Source organism: Pelodiscus sinensis, chromosome 27 (assembly GCF_052426305.1).
Source record: "Pelodiscus sinensis isolate ZL-2025 chromosome 27, ASM5242630v1, whole genome shotgun sequence".
Lineage (NCBI taxonomy): Eukaryota > Metazoa > Chordata > Testudines > Trionychidae > Pelodiscus > Pelodiscus sinensis.
Genome location: NC_143078.1, coordinates 8,025,592 through 8,041,110, shown reverse-complemented (window position 1 = coordinate 8,041,110; position 15,519 = coordinate 8,025,592). Strand labels below are relative to the sequence as shown.

Here is a 15,519-nt window from a genome sequence, read left to right as displayed (position 1 = left end):
GAGGTGAGCAGTGATGCATAGAGTACCTGGCGTTACTGCTGGCCCCCTGCAAGTGCATCTCCAAATATCTCCTAGGAGTTAGGGGAGGGGACAGTGACCAGCAACACCAGGAACTCCATGTATTCAGGCCCATTTCCCTAAGAGTACAGAAGGAGTTAGGGGAGAAGAGGGTGCAATAGCAGAATGGAGAGATTATTATTACTGTTAGTGTAATTTATAAATTTCAGACATGCCTCTCAGATTAAATACCTGAAATCACTCCATTTCATCAGCAACTATCATCTCTTCATGGTTTTCTACACTAGCACAAGAATGCTTCAACCAGCTCCCACCTGCCTGAGTTGTCTCCTTCCCCTCATTTTATTCCTGGAAGCCAAAGATTAGGTCTCGAAGCCTTTCATCTGCCAGGAGTCCTTATTTATATACTTAATCCCAGTGCACTCATGCAGGTTGAAGCATCAGTCCTTGGCACCTGCTGCAGCTCAGCATTTCAGAGTTTTGGAGCAGGGCTACATTTGTGTTGATTTGTCTGCAAATGTGTTTATGTTTTGCTGCTGCCATGAGGAACAAAGAATAATTTTATGTTCTACCATATAGTCCTTGTATCCTAAAGTAAAGTCATAGATGGCAGACTCTTGTTGGCTATATACACATACACACCAGGTGTGGAGGGAGATTTAAGAGTCTGCAAGAAAACATTCTAAGACAGACTTTAAAGATTTATAATGTTATTAAAGCTAAAAGGCATGTGTTTGCACAGGAATTATTTCCCTACAAATTAATTCCCAATACAGGTAATTTCTTCTGAAGCAGCACTGGAATCCAATTTTGATTAGCTTAATCTAATTATTACTTTTGTAAAGACTGCTTAATAGTAGACAATGCAAGTCAAAGATCAAAATGTATACCCCCATGCTATGGTCCTGCACTTTATATATTTTAGCCAATATAAAAAGTTACACAAATATAACAATAGAACCTTCATGAAGCTTTGCATGCTGTATTCCCTTTGACTGGTTGTTGTGACTGTTTAAACCTTAATCTCTTGCAACGCCAAATCCACAGCTTTGGAGAGTGGAAATTCCTGTAGTAGATTATGCCATGTCTGCCCTGTTTTATTAGAGCAAGCAGAAGAGCATGCTTCTCTTTCAAATCATTTATCTCCTCATTTTTCCCCCCTAAAAAATTAGGAAAATTTCCCTACAAAAATCAAACAGGTAAAAGTAGTATCATATCTGCTTGTTCAAAAATATTAAGTCTGCCCAAACAGACCAGCAAGAAGGAAAGCTGATCTCTAAATGATCCTTTCTGACAACATTGTATGCAACCAGGTAGAGCAGATTTAAGACAAGTTCTACAAGTTCTGCATCTTTTACAATGTGTAGAAAGATCTGTAGAGAGTTTTCAACTTTTTGTTGCCCAAATCACATAAAGTGACAATTAAATGCGTCATACTGTCACTTAGCAGTTCTCTAGCATGCTGGCTTCAGACCTCAGTGGTGGTAAAGCACCCAGTCAGCAACACAGCCCCTCTCACTAAAAATTAAGCACAGGGTGAAGACAGTGGGGAACAAGGCACCATTTTCCCCTAAGGCTGGCCCTGACCAGGACCAGATGATTTGACAGAGAAAGCTATCCCTATTCAACTGATCCTTATCTACATTAAGAAAGGATCACACTGTTGCAGTGTATTAAATACACACTCTTAGACGTTTGATCTTCCTTGCTTTTAGTCTAATGAAATTTCATCTTCAAAAAGAAGCCTCCAGCCCAAATTCAGGCTAGCAAGTAACCCTTCCCAGTCCATCTTCCACTAAAAATGGTCTCCTTACTTTGCCATCCCTTTTCAAGTTCATCTGAGTGGCTGTTTTCATCTAACTTGCCCCAAATATGACCAGAGCTCAAACAAAGAGATCTTTGTCACTTGCATGAGAAATTTGCAGGAGTTGCAAGCTGCACCATGCTCAGATCTATATAAAAATTTAACCAAATAAGTGAGTAAAATATTTCAACTTAAAACTAAACATTTAAGCTTAACTTCACTGGATATTACATTACCACATGCCCAAAAGATCCAGTATAAAAGGCTTTTTCCAATATGAACACACACCACCGATGGATAAAGTCACAGAAGTAAACACTCACCGTTCATGGGCTGATTTACTCTTTAGCTGAAGGCTGGTTTATACACTGTACGTTGTAACTTGAAATTCCGTACCCCCAGCCTTGTTAGTATTTTCTTTCAATGAGCTATTGATAGTATACATGTACAGAACAAAGAAATAAGTCGATAATCTCACTAATCTGAAAAACAGGATAATTTCTATGTACTCAGAATACGATCTATTTCCTAATGTAAATGTTCGCTAGTCTTCATGTTATGGTCTATGTGGAGTGTGAATATACTGCAAATGCTTTGAATGCAAGCTACTGTAAATGAGTCTCCTTCTTTGAAAACAAGTTAGATATTTGTGGAGCCTCCACATCAGTAACAGGCAACCTGTGGGCCACTTGCAGCCCATCAAGGTTCTGCGCGTGGTCCAGAGGACATTTTATTTACAGTTGCCCATGCTCAAGGTTGCCAGATTCCGCTGGTTTTAATTTACAAAGTTTTCCCCACCACCACCATTACTAAAGTGACACGTATGTAAAGCAAGTCAGGTGCATGTTGAGTGCACACAACATTGACTGTAACAGCCATGCGCTCCCTTTGCATCCCAAGCGCTACTATGGTTCAATCGGCACAGCCGGCAAATACTAGATACACAGGTGCAGTTAACAAAACCACCCTATCCTGGGAGACTACTTTGGTTACAACAATCTTGTGGCCCACTGAGATGAAGTAGGGCCATTTATGCAGCCCACTCACTAGCCTACGTTGCCCACCTGTACAAGATAGAGAAGCAATAAGAATGCATTACCTTTATTTTATAGATGAGGAAATTTTGAGAAGTTACACAACTCGCCCAAGATCACAGCATGGCTGTGACAAAACTTGGAATGTAGACACCCTGTTCCTGGTGGTTATAATCTAAAAAAGGATTAACTTGTATGGCACTCAATTACCAAGTCTGAACCTGGGATGTGCCAATAATTCTCAACTCACAATGCTGTCTGGGAGTGAAAGGTACTCAGTCTTTGCAGAATATAGAAGGATTTCTTCATTTCAAAGTAGCTTGGTACGGTTACAAATCCATGCAGCAAGAGCGGATTTGGAGAATCTGGTGAAGACTATGGATGAAAGAGTTTAACTGATAAACCTCAGCTTATTGGTTGCAATTAACTCTTTCTGCCTTGCCAGACCCGTTCTCAGGAGCCGGCTGCCATCCCACGCTGTGAGCTCTGCTGTAGAAGGTGGATACTGCACAGCCTGCAGCACATGTAACCACTAGGGCTACGTCTAGACTGGCATGATTTTCCACAAATGCTTTTAAACGCAAAAGTTTTCTGTTAAAAGCATTTGCGGAAAAGAGCGTCTAGACTGGCACGGATGCGTTTCTGCAAAAGCACTTTTTGCAGAAAAGCATCCATGCCAATCTTGACGTGCTTTTCCACAAAAAAGCCCCGATCGCCATTTTCGCGATCGGGGCTTTTTTGCGCAAAACAAATCTGAGCTGTCTACACTGGCCCTTTTGTCCCAATGGAAGCAGCATAGTATTTCCGCAAGAAGCACTGATTTCAGACAGTAGGAAGTCAGTGTTCTTGTGGAAATTCAAGCGGCCAGTGTAAACAGCTGGCAAGTTTTTCCGCAAAAGCAGCTGCTTTTGTGGAAAAACTTGCCAGTCTAGACGCAGCCTAGGATTTTTAACAGTTACTTTAAAACCCTTTTTCAAACCCCAATTGAAGACATGCTAAAGTGATGGGAGAGCACTATCACTTGGTGTACGCCACTTCCCCCCCCCCCCCCTTATGCCACCTGGGGAACACAAAAACAAACGAGAGACATTCTCCCACCCACAGAGCCCAGTGTAGCCACCACGGTAAGAGGATCTAACAACATCAACTTCAGTTCCTTTAAGCATATGAGTGAGGTTGGGTAAATTGCATCGATTTACCACAGTAGTATAGACCTGCCCTATCCCAGAGCTGGCATGTGGAATGCTAAGACTATACCCACAGGGCTGACATGAGCAGAATGCAGCAAGGCATACTTAGAGGAGACACATCTGTTCTCAGGTCAGTCATTCTGGATAGGAGGCAGATTCTGAAGGTATTGGGGGGGGGGGGGCGCTGCAGTCCTTAAGGTGCATCTGGGTAGCAATAATAACTAAGGCCAGGTCTACACTAAAGGGGAAGGTTGAATTTCATAGCTGGAATTAATGTACTTTGATTAGCAGCTCTCTGCTGTCCCCACAGAAAGAGGCTGACTGGAGCAAACACTCATCAGCTTCCCTTACTCCTCGCAGGAGCAGGAGTACCAGCCGCCAATGGGGGTACCCTCTGAATTCTATTTAGCAGGTCTTTACTTGGTCTAGTTAATCGATCTCCAGGAGATTGATTGTGGTAGTGTTGATCTTCTCCAGAGCAAAGACATGGCCTGAGTGTTTTATCTGTGGCTAGAGCAATAAACACATGTATCCATTTGCCCTCTGTTAAATCACCACAGCACTTCCAGGCTTCTCTGGGGTAGGGATTTAAAAGAGTAGTCAATTAGTCAACTACCAAAGAAGCCTACGCTCATCGAGTAGTCAACTCAACTACTTGCATTTCCCTTCCCTCCGCCCGTCCTCCCTTCCCCCTGCCGTTTGCTGCCTCTATATCAAAGGCAGCAGGGGGTGGTGCTGGAGAACCAGGAGCTGGCTCCCCACAGCACTGTGTCTGTGGTGGGGAGAGAGGGCAGGGGAGAAAGAGGAGCAGTAGAGCTGCGGCTCTGCCTTTTAAATGTAGAAAAAGCCATATGGCTCTTCCTACACATAAACTGCAAAGCCACAGTGGCCCCTTATAGGCTAATTATGCACTCAATACAATTTGTGCCTCTTCCAGCTTCCTTTGCATTGTTTTACATATTCACATACAATAAAGTTTATCTTTGAATAAGCCTAAATACAACAGGTACAAATGCTAACCCCACATGTGTCGCTAATCAGTACCTTTAGTAGCAAGTACGGCAGCGTCACCTCCAGCTCTGCTATCTGGTGTGCTGGATCCTCATTGTCCCCATGGATTTCCAAGTCCTCCTCTGGTATTGTATCCCATTGCCCTTGATGGGCTGCCAACATGTGCACCAGTTCATACTGCCCAGGTAGTGCCAAACTAATCCGTGTTTGTGTCCCATGTGTGAAGCGGATCCGCCGCCTCTTACAGTTCTCCTCGCTGCTTATTTTGGTGGTTGGTAGCAGCTTTTCACCCAAAAGCATGTTTAGCAATTGGCATTTGGCATTGCAGTTCTGACCAAAGATTAGAAGGCATGGGTGCCAGTTCACTGTCAGCTGGAGGTACTCCTCCTCATGGCGGGGGAAGGAAATGGAAATCAATTGCCCTAGAAGTCAAACAAAGAGATTGCATTAGGAATGCTGGTTAACATATGCAATAGGCAGCCCTATGAATTTGTGCCCTACAGTTCCATATCTATACATCAGCACAGCATTCCTTTCACAAAGGGGAATGCCCTGTAAGGAGCAAAGCAGAGACCCAGGCAGACACTCATGTTTAATAACAAAGTATTCCCATATTTGCACCTTCAAACTATTTTCAGCCAGATTTTGAATTGAATTCATACCAACAACAGATGTCCATTGCACTTAAGACTTTATTTTTGGGCCACACAGGGTCTAGTTAGAAAGGTTCTCCTCTCTATTTCTGTATTTACTAAACCAAACTGAATACAAAGTCAATTCCAACTTAAGAGTTAACATTTTGACAAGATCCAGGCTAGCCTGGATAGTGGATGGGGAGGCGGTTGAATGACACAATGTGAAACATCAGATGATGTTTGTAACTTTATTTTTGTGCTTCTACAGGAGCTTGGTAGAGAAACTAAACAAATCTTAGCCTCCCTGGGCTAAGCACCTTGATTTCGCAGGCTGGATAATGGCCCTAAGAGGAAGTCATTTAACCAAGATGTGGCACTTCAGGCCCATACTTGAAGAGGGGGTGCAAAAGCACTCTCCCCAAAGTCCCCAAGTGATCATGCTCCAGCCAGCCAGGGAAAGGGAGACCATGGGGTCAGACCAAAGGTCCATCTAGCCCAGTATCTTGTCGGTCAACAGTGACCAGTATCAGATGCCCCAGAGGGAGGGAACACAACAGGTCATCATGTGATCCCTCTCCTGTCATCCATTTCCAGACAAACAGAGGCTAGGGACACCATTCCTACCCATCCTGGATAATAACCATTGAGGAACAGCGCACTGCCTGAGCCTCCCTCCTCTCCAATGCTCTGACCAGCCAGGGGAAGGCTGGGGCTGATTTCCCCCTTTATCTGGGGGACCACAGGGGTGCATTCAGACTTGTGGCCCATCTTTACAAAAAAAGCACCCCCTCACTGCAACTCCTGCATACGGGCCTGCACTTGGTACCCTATTTTAACCGCTAGACCACCAGACTTAAAAATTCTTTCTATTTTCAACCTGCATACAATATATTCCCTCACCCTGGCCCAGCACGTGTGATTCACAGATCAGCCTATTCCATAGTATCCTTAAGATGTGTTCTAAACCTCCAAAGAAGAGTTCAGAGCAAAGCAACTGATAGTTTGTTACAGCAAGTACTAGAAGAAAAACCCCCCCCGCTCCCAGATATTCTCCACACAAAAGTAAGTTTTTAAATGGTCTTTCCTCAGCAAGTTAAATGTCACTCCTGGCTCTATTACAAGCAGAGAGAAGGAAACCAGGAAGGTTGAAATAAGGGGCACATATACTTACTGCTGGTAGTGTACCATACTGTAGGGTGCTAGAATAATGCTTCACCTTGGGCTTCAAAACAAGATGGAGTGACAGTTAAGAACACAATTAAGCATTTTGCAAAACACTCCAAGCCTGAGGTTCCATTTCAATGGAATGCGTGCGCACACCCCCCACCCCCCCCCAACCCGGTGGTTTAAGTCCCCTCCAGCCCCACATACTCTAGTAACCGGACTGTGTAAGACATCCAAGAGGATTACAAGTCCAACAGGCTCATTCACGTGTCCAATGAGCCAAGATTTTACAGGACAACTGACCATTTCTAAAGATCCAGGCAATGCCACTTGAAAGCCTCCCCCATGGCTAGATTTGGTACACTACAAAAATAAGGAAATTAAATGCTTTTACACCATCTAGATAAGACAGAATGCAGAGTAAGCAAGAGCCTCTTTCTCTTTACTGCTGCCAAAGTCAAATGTTGCATTATCAAAGAGTGAGAAGCACTGAGATTGTATCCCTATTTAGTTTGACAACTGATAAAGTAGGTCTTTGCTCACGAAAGATTATGCTCCAATAAATCTGTTAGTCTATAAAGTGCCACAAGACTTCTTGTTGTTTATGCAGATTCAGAATAACACGGCTACCTCTCTGATACAAACAGGGATGACTTTCACTGACTGCCACCCTCACCCCCACCACATGTAAATGGCTGAGGAAGGGAGAGGGGAGGTAAGATGGGAATGCCAAGCTGAATAAATAAATCACAAGAGTTGAGTTGGGGAGTGGGAAGAAGGTCCACATTGTAGTCTTGGAGTAGCCAGATACTTAGGGTACGTCTACACTTGCTCCCTAGTTCAGACTAGGGATGCAAATGCAGACGAGCAAAGTAGCTAATGAAGCCAGGATTTAAATTTTTTTGAGGAGTAATGTTAGTTCGAACCAAGGGCTTTGGTTCAAACTAACACATCCCGGCACGCACTTCCTGGTTCGAATCAGCTGTGATTCGAACTAGCATGCCAGCGAGATCATGCTAATGGAGCACGGGATATTTAAATCCCAGCTTCATTAGCTACTTTGCTCGTCTGCATTTGCATCCCAAGTCCCAACTAGGGAGCAAGTGTAGACGTACCCTTCCTGATCCTTATTTCTTCACTCCTTTTCCACGGGCCTTTTGTTTCAACACTGGAAGTTGAGTGAACAGAGAACACGGTCACATCATGCAAAAATCAGTAAATCGCTTACCACGTAATGTTGATTTTTAACACTATGTATGCTTTAACTTGAACTTTAATCTGTGCCATCAAAATCACTGTTGAATTGCTGGTCTGTAAGAAACTGACAAAACTGTGTGTGCTATGAAGTGCGGCTTAAGGGTCATTAGTTAAAACTAAAATCCAACAAAAAATAAAATTATTATTATTATTATTATGTGGAGCCAGACTCATCTGGGTAAAGCAGAATAGTTCCATTGTGTTCTAAAGAGCAACAGTGATTGAAACTAGCCCAGAATCTGGCCACATGTTTCAGATAGATTTGAAGAGATTCATACAAAGGAAGCTTCTAGGTAAATGAGATCTGCATATGTGAAGAGTCTTGCATCAACAGTGCACACAAACAGCGAAGAGATGAGTAGCTAAAAAGGTGGTCAGAAGCTACAAGCCAAGATCTGAGACACAAGAAAAAAAGATCCATGCAACAAGTTTTCAAAAGCGGAGGCAAATTTAACTGGGATCCTGCAATTAAGGGGGAAAGACCCTTCACAGGAATGTGCTTTTTCATGCTGTAAAAGTAAAAAAGTGATAGCAAGAATAAAGATGTAGGAAATAAGTCTCAAAATTCTCAATGACCCTTTACTAAGATCATTTCTGCACAGCATGCTGCATGGACAGTAACTACAGAGTGTAATGCCTCCGAGCTGTGCAGGACACCAAGGCAATTTTGATTGCAAAACAGAGTTCTTCTACTCTACCCTCATCCTGTGAATGCATCAAAAAGACAAAACGTACTGATGTCTCTAAATTGTATCTCTATCCTTTCTAATCTAAGTGAGTCTTCACATGGAAATTAATGGAATGCACAAGACTCGCTAGCAATGAAGGAGGAACTTCATTCACCCTAGTAAGTAGTGTCGTATGACAACATGCACCAAGCTGAGCCATTGAACTAAGTGGATTTTGAATATAAGTGAATTTGGGGGAAGGAATGGCAAAGAAACAACCTTTCAAAGCTGAAGTAGCTTCTTATAATTAGAGATTCTCCAAGTTATTCTGGATTTCTTAATAGGTCAATATATAAGGGGACCGGAGAGGTTTTTTTTTTTTTTTAAATGAACAATGGATGGATAGTCATCCAATTACAAGATAACTTCATCACCTATTTCTAGAAACCCGAGCAGATTCAGAGTGAATACTCCCCCTTGAGTTCTACGTTATCTTGCCAGCCATCCTGATTGGAGTGCTTCACAGTTAAATTCCCAATGGCCTGGGATTGTCAGTGAAAGGATGAAAATTACAAGTTTCTTGGCTCACAGCAACAAGTGAGATTTGCCCACAAAAGCTCATGATAAAGGGGTTTTGGGGTTTTTTTGGTTAGAAATAAGCTCTTTTGACATAAGCTACACAACTGATATAGCTCAAGTTGCGTAGCTTATTTCAGCTTTAGCCCTGCTGTGTAGATGTGCCTTAACGTTCTACAGGACTACTCTTTTTTAAAGTTACAGACTAATATGGCTACTCCTCTGAGACATAGCAGCTCACTAATGAAGGGCAATGATAACATAAAAAGCCAAACATAGGTTAGAAAAACTGTTTGAAGTATTACGGTCTCAAGAAGTGCCTTCATCTGCCTATCACTATCACCATCCTTTGCCTGCATGCAGACTGACTGGTGGTGTTTGTATTAGAGACCCACATAGGACCACACAATGTAGACTCCAAAAAGAAATACTGGGCAACAGATGTAATGATCTAGACACAAATTCATCTCACTGACTGGCTTTCTCTGATGTAATATCAGAATCTAATGGACTCATAAGAGCTCTGCTTTCATGGCTTTAATTTATTGCCCACTTCCAGGTGTGCCGTGTCTTTCCAGGTAATTAGGCTTCTGGGACAGCCAAAGCCACCAGATAAGATGCAGCCTTGTCTATACAGGTTACAGTATGCTTTATTGCCCAATAACAAAAAAACCATACAAGGGACAACAGTTTTTCAACGTTAAGGAATCATTAGTCATTTCAAAAGCATGATACCTCTTTAGCCTTCACATTAAGCTAGTGGACTGTTGATATCTCGGTAGCAAAGAAGGCAACATCCAAGATCAGAGAGAAATTTCATCAATTCATATTAGTAATTATCACATTAGCGATTTGACTGGGTGCAGAGAGAGCACATGGCTCCTACAGCCAATGTTGTATGCAATCGACATACATCTCACTTCATGTGCCCTTGCTTCACATGTGTCACTTTGGTAATACCAGTAGATTATTAAAAAACACAAACACACACACACACACACACTAACTATGGGGACAGAAACAAGTGCAACCTAGCAACCCTGTACATGGGCAGCAGTAAACGACATGTCTCATGGACCATACATACAACCCTGATGGGTTATAGGTCACCCACCACTGGTTTGGACACTGAACACTATAAATGATAGGTACCATAAGCAATTATACAGTGCTTTCTCCATTTATCCAATAAGACACAGTCCGTCCTCATCTGAGTGGTGGGATAACCAACTCCACCAGGAAACAGGTGCAGAAAGTTTAGGAGACTTCCCCAAAGCTAGAGAACATGTCATTTGCTTAGCCAGGTTTCAGATTCCTGCTTTACTGTCAATGTCACTAAAACTAAATGTTGCCTTAGACTTTGTACTTAAAAAGGTCTCAGAGCCTTGTTGACTTCCCCATCATTCAATCTACTCTAGATTAGAGCAATGTCTGCTAGATTGAAACAAGTGCAGAGTTACAGATGGATCTAACAGCCAGGAAGAGCTAAAAAGGCCAGACTGGAAGGGAAAAAAAGCACAACAGAAAAAAGTCTACTATCATGCAAAGGAACAGTTGTGATACGTATATTCCTGCTAGAATCTTGCCTAACAATTGCTCAAGAATATATGTTCTACTTCTGTTGCTAAGCACAGGGCCTGTTAGCTGAAATGAAATAAGAAATAAAACTTCCTCGCCCACCCACTGCGGGGGAGCATTTGACTGAATCTGCTCCCATTCCAAAATCTTGTACATTATATAAAAGATGGTGTTCAAAACATTACAAGCTAAAGACTAAATCCAGTGTAGCTGAAATTTCTACACATATCTAGGTCAAATGAACATGTTATTGTAGAAGTTTTATGGACCAGAACTCTCTCATATGCTCTTTTATTGACAAAAGAGACTGAAAACACTTTTATACATGGAACCTCTTACATCATATGGCAGTTATTCAACATTTCACAAGAGCACTGAAACTCAAAAGGAAAAAAAAACCCCACCTGTTAATTCTTCCACAAGGTTTTGCACCAATTATTTTAGAGACCTGATGATTTGCTTCACTATACATTTAAAGTAGTAAGCATGTTTGTCTTCCCTCCATGGCACGGTGAAGGAGTCCTTAAATCCTGAGGACCTCCCTTATCTTGGGGTTACCTTGTGCTAATGGTTGGTAAAGGCAGGATTAAGACAATTTTTTAGAGATGTGATGTTACAATCTTCAGCAACACACTAATGAAATATTTAAAGGAAATTAACTCAGGTTTTGTCAACTAAATCCAGAAACTGACAGTATATACCTGGGGTTGGTAAATGGGTCCCTTCACAGGTTCGATGTTCTGCTAAGTGACAAAACCTGCCAGAGCTATTTAGGTAACAAGATCTTCTCCGGAGGAAGCAAAGCCACAGAACAAGGATAGGAAGAGACGGATGGGTGGACTTTAAGACCCAGCGGTGTCCCAAGGTTTCAGATGCCGTACACAATTGCATATAGGTAAGGACGGCCCTGCGGAAGATGCAGCACAATATGGCATCCAACCTCCACGTTAGTCACATTGCCAAGCTTTTTTCATACCCACAAGAGCTAGAAATGGGCTAGGTTTTACACAGAAGCCAAGATTCTAGTGCAGTCAGACTTCAACAACCCTAGACATAGGTCTGTAGTGCTTATTCCTCAATTGGGAAAAAAAAAAAAGTGTAAAGTCAGCGTGGAGCATAGAACAAAGAGTCCCACCTAAAGTTCCCAGAGCACAACAGTCATGAACCACATTTCTTTAAACCTACAGATATTTTTTTCCTGTCTACTTTTCCATTTCTCCTCTGTGCAACTGTAAAGCATTCTGGGATATGCTGTCTATAATACTCCATACAAGATGGTGCTATATTGAACAAAATCCCTACAAAAACAGGCAAATTTGGAGGAAAGTCACTGCACATTTCGGTCAAGTTTCTCAGACTTCTGTTGCCCAAATCAATTCTTAAAAAAAAGCTGGTCACATAGGCTTTATAAACCATCCACATTTTGCAAATGTTAGCGTTTGCATTTCCCACTGGCAAAAAGCATGCAAGATTTCCAGTATATTGCTGGATTAAATATAGGAAGGGAGGACTCCCACCCCACCACCATACCTCTGTGCACTTAACCAAAATAAACCCTTCCAACATCCAGGAAGCCTTTTGGATCAAAGAGAAGTAGATGGCATAAAAAACCACCTTTTCAAGTAGCTCTTCACATAATGGTTTTGATTTGCACCTCAGACTTTCATCTCATACTCTAATTTTTAAAAGGCTCTAAAACTGAACAAAGGCTCAGAATATCCCACAAGCCATTAAGCCACACAACCCCCCTTGTCATGGACTTCAAGTTTAATCGTCGTGCTGATATCTTGCGCCAATCCTCAATGCCAGAAATAAAAAACTCAGAGGGCAGATTCCAAGTCTGCTGCTCTATGGCAACACATGTAATCTTGTCTTCTTAATCCCATCAAGTGTTTGTAATTAGAAATAGTTGTTGCAAAATTGAATTAAGGGGAAAAAGTTATTTCCTGTGCTAGAACAAGCTTGACAGCCCAGAGACCGTCTAATACAAAGATAGCATACTCTGTTCCCTCGGATCATTCTCTAGCAACTGCCCCCAACAGAAAGTAGAGGAAGGTGCCCAAGGCCAGAAGGGAGAATTGCTACAATGCAGTATTTGCAACAGGTTTTAGGGATAGGAAAGGTAAATTCCCTAACTCTAAGGGCAGAAAACCTCACTACCCACAAATAAAATGAACATTGTAGAAGTTCAGGACAAAAACCTGAAGGACCTTCACAAAAAGGTAGATTTTAATTCATGCCTTGCTAGTAATTTCCTGCTCTAACACAGAACATAATGTGTAAGTGCAGATTACGAGGGCCTTAATCCATTGTTGATGTGTCAGCTTAACTGAGACTCGCCATCAGAGGCAAGTTTCAGGAAAGGGTATAAAATAATTAATTTATTTTTCCTTGGTCAACTCACATAGTTTACATTCCTGCAGATACAGAGCAACTAAACTTCAAGGCCAACGTTCAATTCAAATCTTGTGTGTACCCAAACAAAGCTGTCTAAAATGTCATTTCTACAACACAGGCCCAACATCACAACAGAAAAGACTTCCACATATAATATAATGGGGGCTAATTTAGCTATAACTAAGCAGGAAAGATCTTGAGTCATCGTGGATAGTTCTCTGAAGACGTCCATGCAGTGTGCAACAGCAGTCAAAAAAAGCAAACAGGATGTTAGGAATTATTAAAAAAGATGGAGAATATCTTATTGCTCTTATTTAAATCCATGGTACACCCACATTTTGAATACTGCATACAGATGTGGACCTCATCTCAAAAAAGATATACTGGCATTAGAAAAGGTTCAGAGAAGGGCAACTAAAATGATTAGGGGTTTGGGACGGGTACCATATGAGGAGAGATTAAAGAGACTGGGACTTTTCAGCTTGGAAAAGAGGAGACAAAGGGGAGATATGATAGAGGTACATAAAATCATGAGTGGTGTGGAGAACGTGAATAAGGAAAAGTTATTTACTCATTCACATAATAGAAGAACTAGGGGCCACCAAATTAAACTAATGGGCAGCAGGTTTCACACAGTGCATAGTCAATCTGTGGAACTCCTTGCCTGAAGCGGTTGTAAAGGCTAGGACTATAACAGGGTTTAAAAAAAAAAAAAAAAAAAAAAAAAAAGAGAACTAGATAAATTAATGGAGGGTAAGTCCATTAATGGCTATTAGCCAGTATGGGTAAGGAATGGTGTCCCTAACTTCTGTTTGTCAGAGGGTGGAGATGGCTGGCTGGAGAGAAATTGCTTGCTCAGTACTGGAAAGGGGCAAATATAGTGCCCATCTATACAAAAGGAAACAACCCAGGAAACTAAAGACCAGTTAGTTTAACTTCAGTGCCAGGGAAGATAATGGAGCAAGTAATTAAGGAAATCATCTGCAAATACTTGGAAGGTAGTAAGGTGATAGGGAACAGCCAGCATAGATTTGTAAAGAACAAATCACAAACCAATTTGATAGCTTTCTTTGATAGGATAACAAGTCTTGTGGATAAGGGAGAAGGGGTGGATGCGGTATACCTAAATTTTAGTAAGGCATTTGATACAGTCTTGCATGATATTCTTATCAATAAACTAGGCAAATAGAACTTACATGGGGGTACTATAAGGTGGGTGCATAAGTGTACTCAGAGAGTAGTTATTAATGATTCTCAGTCCTGCTGGAAAGGTATAACAAGTGGGGCTCTGCAAGAGTGTGTTCTGGGACCGGCTCTCTTCAATATCTTCATCAACGATTTAGGTATTGGTATAGAAAGTACGCTTATTAAGTTTGCAGATGATACCAAGCTGGGAGGGGTTGTGACTAATCTGGAGGACAGGGTCATAATTCAAAATGATCTGGACAAATTGGAGAAATGGTCTGCGGTAAACAGGATGAAGTTTAATAAAGACAAATGCAAAGTGCTCCACTTAGGAAGGAACAATCAGTTTCACACATACAGAATGGGAAGAGACTGTCTGGGAAGGAGTATGGCAGAAAGGGATCTAGGGGTTATAGTGGACCACAAGCTAAATATGAGTCAGTGTGATGCTGTTGCAAAAAAAAAAAAAAAAAAAAAAAAAAAAAAGCAACCATGATTCTGGGATGCATTAACAGGTGTGTTGTGAGCGAGACACGAGAAGTCATTCCTCTGCTCTACTCTGGTTAGGCCTCAGTTGAAGTAATGTGACCAGTTCTGGGCACTGCATTTCAAGAAAGATGGAGAAATTGGAGAGGGTCCAGAGAAGAGCAACAAGAATGATGAAAGGTCTAGAGAACATGAGCTATGAAGGAAGGCTGAAAGAATTGTGTTTGTTTCATTTAGAAAAGAGAAGATTGGGGGGGTGGGGGGGGGACGACATGACAGCAGTTTTCAGGTATCTAAAAGGGTGTCATGAGGAGGAGGAAGAAAAATTGTTCTCTTTGGCCTCTGAGGATAGAACAAGAAGAAATGGGCTTAAACTGCAGCAAGGGAGGTTTAGGTTGGACATTAGGAAAAAGTTTCTAGCTGTCAGGGTGGTCAAACACTGGAATAAATTGCCCAGGGAAGTTGTGGAATCGCTATCTGTGGAGATATTTAAGAGTAGGTTAGATAAATGTCTAT

At 41.8% G+C, this 15,519-nt stretch overlaps 1 protein-coding gene across 1 annotated transcript in view; it reads right to left on the bottom strand.

The window, feature by feature from the left end:
* DSTYK (dual serine/threonine and tyrosine protein kinase) overlaps window positions 1-15,519 on the bottom strand; it is a 70,832-nt gene that overhangs the window by 41,575 nt on the left and 13,738 nt on the right. The window contains exon 2 of the mRNA XM_075910508.2: window positions 5,091-5,479. Within this exon, the coding sequence (XP_075766623.2) occupies window positions 5,091-5,479 (389 nt within the window). The remainder of the gene's footprint in view (window positions 1-5,090; window positions 5,480-15,519) is intronic.